Source organism: Zerene cesonia, chromosome 10 (genome assembly GCF_012273895.1).
Source record: "Zerene cesonia ecotype Mississippi chromosome 10, Zerene_cesonia_1.1, whole genome shotgun sequence".
NCBI lineage: Eukaryota > Metazoa > Arthropoda > Insecta > Lepidoptera > Pieridae > Zerene > Zerene cesonia.
Window position 1 is genome coordinate 1,370,290 of NC_052111.1, and position 8,529 is coordinate 1,378,818.

Genomic DNA, 8,529 nt, shown 5'->3' on the forward strand with positions numbered 1-8,529 from the left:
TTTTTTATTTGTTGCAGGGATCGCATCCAGATAGTTTGTATCGAGTGCCATCGGACGGACCGGGCAGGGCAAGGAAAATAGTGCACGTACTCCGTTTGTTACGATGGCCAGTCGCGCTTTTCGGAGTGTGCGTTGCTCTAGCTGTGTTTGTTTACTTCCTCATGCCTGGTAAGTTGAATTATAATCTATATATATAAAAGAAAGTGGTGTTAGTTACACTACTTATAACTCAAGAACGGATTAATCGATTTGGCTGGAAATTTGTGCAGAGATAGCTTAAAACCAGGAGACGGACATAGGAGTTTTTGTTCCGGAAATTCCGCGGGAACGGGAGCATGCAAGGAAAACCACGGGTCTATCTTTCCTGCGACTACGCGGGCAAAGCCGCGAGCGGAAAGCTAGTATTAAATGTAATATAAATTACAATTGGTAGTTAAATAGACGCAGTAATTTATTCAATTGATACTAAATCGAATAAATATAATATTAACTTTAGTTTTACGCAATTTCAAAATTACAAATGTTACGTTTACTCTTCTTTAAGAAATCCTAAAAAAAATAGCCGGATTTCGCATTGTAATAGTTTGATAGTATCTTGTATTCAACAAAAGAAATAGTAACAGGTTGTGTTACTGATATTCATCATAACAATTACCATCATATCGCTTTCAAAACTTCCCAAGTTTTACTGCTATGTTTTTATGACCATCAGCAAGTATTGCTTATCGAAAATTTTGTTTAAGAGGTAACTTTTTGAATAGCAATTACGTTGATCGCTGAAAAAAGAAACCTCGAATAAGCTGTTCAGAGTCCTTCCTGACAAGCTTTACTGTTTCAATACCAAGCCCACATAAAGAAGCAATAAAACGATACGCGGCGCCAATTAGGAAGAAACGATTTGCATATTACGAACTTTTTACAGCTAATATAGTATGACTTGAAAATACCGTACCGTAATTACGTCGCGTCGGCCCTGAGGCATAAAATAACTTTCATTCAAAACAATTATAGTCCTTTCTTCACGCTTATATTACTTTGCACCTCTATTAATACCTTACGAAGATTCTGGTATCTTCATAAATATTTAACCACTTTCACATTTTACATCCAAAGGGAAGATAAGAACAATATAAGTTTTAATCATATTTTTGCTTGTCATCGAGTTCCGCGAACAACATTTTTTTTTACACTTGGTTTTATTATGTTCTTTATGAAATCTCCACAAAATAAGATATTGATTGGCAATTGCAGTGGCCGATATTTTCGACATAACGGAAATTTTTTGATGGAACATTTTATTAGAGAGCACTATTTAAGTTTAAAAAATCGAAAGGATACATAATTCATTACTCTTTGAATATCACTGTTTTCTTTTTTATAGAAATATGTGTTCATTGTTTAATTAATACAATATACATATTATTTTTAATTATATAACACTAGCGGTCCGCCTCGGCTTCGCCCGTGGTACATATATAGCCTATAGCCGGCCTCAATAAATGGGCTATCTAACACTGAAAGAATTTTTCAAATTGGACCAGTAGTTCGTGAAATTAGTGCGTTCAAACGAACAAATAAACAAACTCTTCAGGTTTTTAATATTAGTATAGATTTAACCTTCTCTATTCAATATGCTCTCAAATTGATACTTTTTCAACGTGTTTGTGAGCGGATAAATTGTAGGTACAACTGAACTAAATTATAATTAGCCAACATAATATGGCGTATGGTATATTGAATACGTGTAATGTTTAAATAGACTACTTAATTTTTGCGGTCAAAGTCGATGCCATCGGCAATATTTACACGTGCACAATTATTTCATAAGAAAATTTTCTAAATGTCAAATACTATATTTTAATTGTAGCAGCAATGTAGTTTACTTGTGGATAATAAATACTATTCCCTATAAGCATTTTACAGAGATATAATTACAACATGATATTAAATTAGAATAAATGATTATTACTTCTATTAATATAACGCCATAGAAGTATCGGTCTTATTACATATTTTAAAAAATGTATTTTATGTCGTAACATAGGACAAAAAAGGTGGTAAAACATCGAAGATTACTAGCAACTTACATCAACAGTTATATAATTGATAAGGATTATTAACGATGTACAGGTCAAAGTCAAGATATTCTTACAGAGACGTGCTAGTGACTTTTTGAACCCGGCTTTCTCTGCTCTCGTCTTTAGATCAACGAGTTCGTCTTTGATATTACGTCAATTGGGGCACAAACAGATTTGTCCCACTTAAACTTTAAATACTGGCTTACAATGTAAAGCTAATGTTTTGTCAGATCAAGTTTGATCTAAATAAATGGCCATATTAAGCAATCTTTATGAGGCTAAATATTTCGAATTAGAGAAATATAGAAAACAAAATAACTTTACGGTTGGTCTATCTAAAATCATTTCCATATACGAAATTTAGCTTATGTTTTGTGATATGATTATTAAAGTATTTGAGCAGCAAATAGAATATATATAATAAATATTTTGTATACATGTACTTACCATTCTTTTTAATTTGCTGTCATTTAGTTACGGTCATTCAATGTTAGATACAAAATTACTTTTTCTTTCCATCCTCTGCTTCTGAAACGAAAACGCTCAACTAATAATTATCTGAACCTTAAATGCTTTCAGAAAACCTTGGACAAGATATAGACACCATAAATGCGACCACCTGGGAACAAAGCTTTACCGAAGCTCATTCTTACAGTTCTTCTGCACCAACTTCGTCAACGCAAAAACCGAAATTGAAACAAAGCCATCCAGAGAAATCGATTATATCTGGTATGTTAATAGAATCCATATTTCATTTCGCTAAATTGGTTTTTGATAATACCTCGTACATTTGTATATTTGTGTCAATTTAGTAGATTAAGTTAAATATGCATAATTCAGATCAGAATGGTTATTGCAGGTGTTATATAACATTTCAATTTAGTTATTCATAAATTAGAACTAAGTCATTGTATTTCTATATTTTTGGATATATTATTAGATTTCAATTTTGATTGATTTTCATTAAGATTTTTAAATAATTGTTTTTACGTTTTCAAGACATAAAATATCACCATATTTTACAAAATATTTTACAAACAGGTATAAAAGTAACAGAAATAGATTTCTATGATGCTGAGAATGACACAAATATCGATTTATCTTCCGTGATCGCAGAAACCAGTCCTACAAGAAAATTCCCAATTCCTCCAGTTTTTCCAACACACATAGAGCCAGAAGTACAATATGGAAATGATGAGGTCGATAGTTTACGAAAGCCCAAAATCCTCGAAGAAACAAGTGCAATTCCTGATGACTCAACTCTGAGGCCTCATATTACTCAACAGCCAGAAAAGCCTTTAGCGATTTACTTCAAAGATATCGATGCTGTGTCAACAAGTACTGAGAGGGTGACTACAGAAATAATAAAAAAGTCGGAGACTACAAATATTTCTCCAAAATCTAAAATCAATGATAACCTTGAAGAAAACTATACGACAAATTCAATTGCGAAAACTACTACTAGACCATATTATGTTCCCATCCATGAGACTTACACGCAACAATCGAGTCTTAATGAGCAACAAATACATGGAACACACAAATTGGTGCCGAAAGTATCAATTGACATTAAGGAATATTACGGACAACCTGTAGTTAACACTGATGTTAAGTTTACCTCGGGCCATTCAAAACTTTTCGGTATATCTATAGAAGATGCAGAAAAAATGAAAGCTACAACACAGAGCTCGTTGTACAATACTAGAGTTTCTCCTACACTTCCTACTTGGAGAGATAGGGGCGACACTACAACTAAAAACTATCCAATAAATACTCTATCTGACGGTAAGGCACATTAAAATATCTTGGGTGCATGCGGTTATGGATTAACTGACGAAATCCAAATGGATATTATGGATAATATTTAAGGTGCTTCGATATAACTTTTATCATATAAAGCTATTGTAGTACTAAAAATATGATTTATTTCAATTTGAAATAAAAACAAAAACTATTGATTTATATTCGCAGTACCCCAATGTCGATCAACGCGCCTACCTCTCTGCCGAGGAATCTTGCCATATGACTTAGCTGGAGCACCAGCCATCGTGGGCAAGAAAGAAGTTACTCAGCTGTTACCACAGATCGAGTACTTAGTAGCAACCAACTGTAGCGAAAGGGTTCGCCACTTTGCCTGTGCTCTCCTTGAACCAGAATGTAGTCCGCCACCCTATTCCTCTAAATTACCTTGCTACAATTTGTGTAAAGGTAATATTTTAAATATTTTTGCACAATATAGTACCAGTTGATACTTGCACAGTTGTGCAATAATATTTTAACTTAATATTATTGCACAGTTGGTACGTTTTCAAAGTGAAATTATTTTTAATAATAATATTTGCATTCAAACAAAAATATTTTATTTTATAGCAATCGTGGATAACTGTGAGGGCTACATCCCAGCAGAATTAAATTCAATGTTTAGTTGTAACCAGTATTCAAGCAGCAACTGCGCTAGCGCTCGTGCTCCCTGCTATGGAAGGGAACTGGCCTGTGGGGATGGATCCTGTGTTCCACGTGATTGGGTTTGTGATGGAACTAAAGATTGCCCCGGAGGAGAGGATGAAGCTCCGTGCTCGGCGTGTGAAGAAAATGAATTTCGGTAGGTTTCCGAAAATACTAATATGCACTGCGCTCTTTAACAACGTAACAAACTTTAAACAGTCATACTCATATATAAGTGTCAACAAGTAAACCCCTAAATGATTGTAACCATAAAAGTAAATAGAGATTAAAAGCCTTGTTTTCTTATAAGGCGCACAAATAAATTACACATTGTTTTATCATAAAATATAATTTGTCAGTTTCCACTTATCACATCAATACTCATCATATGAATTATATATTTTACAGATGCAGTTCAGGTCTATGCATAGTAAAACGCTGGGTTTGTGACGGTTATTCTGATTGTCCTAGTGGTGATGATGAATTGGATAAAAATTGTTATACTCGAGCTCCGAACCGAGTGTCTGCAGCAGCAGAAGTAGAGGAACCCGGGGAAGAGTCAGCTGGGTCAGCCCCAGCCCCGTCTATAAGGAAGCCGAATAGACTTCCCACACAAGAAATGCGGAATGGTCACTATAGAAACGGTAAAATAATATTTTTAAAAAAGGTTTTATGGGGATATTTTTTACATTACGACCTATGGATATAGTTATATTTGATACAATATTATTTACACTAATATCTTAGTTATGTTATACCCACCTCAAATAACTGATAAATGTTTAATTAATCGTACACGTATCTACACGTATCTACGCAAAAAAATCTAACATTTTTTTTTTACGAAAATACCTATACATTTCTATCATCTTTTCAGGAGAAACTGAGAGCAGTAAAGAGCTGCTCATGACCAGCGATTCTACAAATTCTTTTAAGCGTAATTTCACTCGGCGACCTTCGCCATCTCGTCTTACTCCATACTCAAGACCAATGCCAAAACCAAAAAAACAAGAATCTGAGGAAGAGCCTTTAATCCCTGGAAGTATTACAGAAAGGCCCCGATGGATGTATCGAAAAAACTTTAGAAAACATCAAACAAACGCATCTGAGAAGAAAAATGATTCAACCGAAGATGTCAATATGGACGATTTGGGTGTATTTGGCAATATAGAAAAGGATGGTTCTGATAAAATTAAACAAACAATGAAACCAGAAGAAATTGCCCCTGCAACTGTTCCGACGCGACTTGATAAATCACTAGATAACCTGGAAAGAGTTATTGATGGTGCTGGTTTATTAAGGGTGCGTAGTGCAAATGGAATAACATTTCTCAACTTTTATTTTAAGTTTATACAAGTATTCACATTGTGTAGGATACTATATAGGATATAGGATCCTTCCTACTAATATCATAAATGCGAAAGTTTGTAAGGATGTGTGTGTGTGTTTGTTATTCTTTCACGCAAAAATTACTGAACCTCACTAACATAACATAAGATAACAATCTTATAGTATTGAATCAAGAATATTATAACAGAACTTAGATTTAGAGTATAAATAAAATACACGCAAAAACTACTGCACCGATTGCAATGAAATTTGGTACTTAGACAGCTGGACAACTGGAACAACATATGGTCAATTTTTATCTCTACGGGACTACGCGGGTGAAACCGCGGGACGCAGCTAGTTATTAATAAAAAATATCATACCAATTTCAGAAAGCGGCTATCGTTCGAAAGCAAGAAATGGCAGACTCCCCAGAATCCAACGCAACTCTATTCGAAACCGACGATTTAGGACACAATAGTGCCCATGCGTCTCCTTGTCCGAATGAAGAATTGCGGTGTGTGGACGGCAGGTGCATCACACTCTCTCAACTGTGTGATGGTACCATCGACTGTTCGGACCACGCCGATGAAGATAATTGTTACACGTGAATAACAGAATAACTAATATTGGCTATACTGTGAAAAAATTCTAATTTTATTACGTTTATTTAATTATTGTATGTCAATTTTTTATCGACGTGGTGTCATTTTAGATGTCAAATAATGCTCTAGATTTTGAAAGTATTAATCCAATAAAACCTTTATGTTTATTATTTGTTTCGACGTTGTCTGAAAAGTGTCCGTCCCTAGTTCTAAGATTTGTTTAAAAGACATTAGACGGTAAGGAATATTATAATGTGAATTAAATAATTCGATTTTAATAAGCTGTGATAAAGGAATGCATCAATAAATCTAGAATTCTAAGCTCGATGTAATTTTATATCATAGCTATGTGTCTCTTTAGATTAAGTATTTTAAGCGTGTAATCTATATGTTTATATTTTATACTACTTCCGCTTTCTCTTAAAATTTGCACTCATTCATAACAATGTTCTGGTTTGGATAAACTATTCGATAACTATCCGATAATATACATATCAAAAATGCCGCTGTGGTTTAAAATATTAATAATATTTGCTTTATATACTTACAGTAAGTACAAAAATTTACCAACTAAACTAACATGCTTCGTTAATTTCATCACAAAATAATAAACCATTTGGTCAGCTATTTTAATAAATTAAGGTTGTAAATAAATTTAGATTATAATTATTTATTTAGTACGTTCATTGTCTTCACGTGCGCTTTCATTCACAATGATCAACAAACTATATTGCACAACATTTTTCCGTGTAGTAAGTAAATAATAGTCCAGTCAAATAGATAAAAATTAAGAGTGAAGTTACAAAAATTCTCATGTACCATAAAGAAAAGTGGTAGAAATTGTGGTTCTTAGGAAAAAAAATTAGTTCCTATTTGTAGATAATAATATTAGAATTATTTTTTTTTAATTTTGGTCAAAAGTGATTTTATGGTAAAACCTTCTATTCCGTTTCGGTGAAATTCAAGAAAAAAAAAATTCTTGCAAGTACAGTACGAAGTTTTTGTACCTTCAAGTGTCTAGACTGGACTATAATAATTTGCATTAGAATGAAATGTTTATATTTGTCCTAAAATTTTTATATAATTGTTTTATTCGACAAGTCCAAAGTAATGTCATAATATGAAGTGAGTAGATATAAAACCTGAATTTAAGGTGTAAGTTTAAGGCAGATTTCGTAGTGTGTTAGAAATTTGATATTGATTAGAAGTAAAATATAATGCTATATGTATAGATTAAGGATGTTTGTTTTTCATTTCAAATTGATATAATTATATCAATTGTCTGTGTCTTTATCCTCTTTAGGTAGAGATGATTCTATTAAAATTGATTTTTCGTGCTAATAACGATTAATCGTTAATTAGCTTTAAGATCGAGCGTTAATTATTGTCTAATTTTTAAGAAATCATTGTCAAAATTAGTCTGTATTATTGTTATCGTTCTAAAACATGACCAATTTGTCGTACGAACAATTTTTTGTGTGTTTGTTTTTTTTACTTTTGTAATTTTGTATTAAATAAAAATAATATGCCATTTTTATTTGCGTCTTATTCGCTTCGCCTTTTTAACATGCTTTTATTAGCTTGATCTGTATGTTTGTAGGTGTGTATGTAAACTCCTTTCCTTTTATCGTGTTTACCCACTTTAAACACAGAGATTTTATTCAAACTTTGTACACTTATTAAGGATCGGTGAGGGTACAATATTGATATAATCACGAGTATAACATATTATTCTGATAAGGATTGCCAGGAATATATAACATCCTTACTGTATAATAGCAAGGGACACAATTTCGTTGATTAATCAATAAAGCGTGTTTTTTAAATTTGTTTTGAATTATATACATTACTAATTATTATCATAAACAAAATGCATATTAGGAAGAAAGCCCACAATGGGTTAAACGCTCGATCAGGCGCTTTAGACGTAGTAAATATTTAGTTATCTTTTAGTTTAGGCAGAGGTTTTACTAGATGAAAATAAAAAAAAATGTTTAAAGTTAGATGTAATTAGGGGGTAAGTAGCTACCTATTTTGTGGCGTCATTAAATAAAAACAGATGTGATGAAAAA

At 32.7% G+C, this 8,529-nt stretch overlaps 1 protein-coding gene across 4 annotated transcripts in view; it reads left to right on the forward strand.

Moving 5' to 3' along the window:
• The window catches only part of LOC119829265, a 49,458-nt gene extending 41,466 nt beyond the window's left edge, over positions 1-7,992 (forward strand). For all 4 annotated transcript variants that reach the window (XM_038351687.1, XM_038351684.1, XM_038351685.1 and 1 more), the window contains exons 3-10: positions 18-168; positions 2,658-2,807; positions 3,120-3,863; positions 4,050-4,286; positions 4,449-4,680; positions 4,932-5,167; positions 5,401-5,825; positions 6,245-7,992. In XM_038351687.1, the coding sequence (XP_038207615.1) occupies positions 18-168; positions 2,658-2,807; positions 3,120-3,863; positions 4,050-4,286; positions 4,449-4,680; positions 4,932-5,167; positions 5,401-5,825; positions 6,245-6,463 (2,394 nt within the window). In that variant the 3' untranslated portion in view covers positions 6,464-7,992. The remainder of the gene's footprint in view (positions 1-17; positions 169-2,657; positions 2,808-3,119; positions 3,864-4,049; positions 4,287-4,448; positions 4,681-4,931; positions 5,168-5,400; positions 5,826-6,244) is intronic.
• The last annotated feature ends 537 nt before the right edge of the window (positions 7,993-8,529 follow it).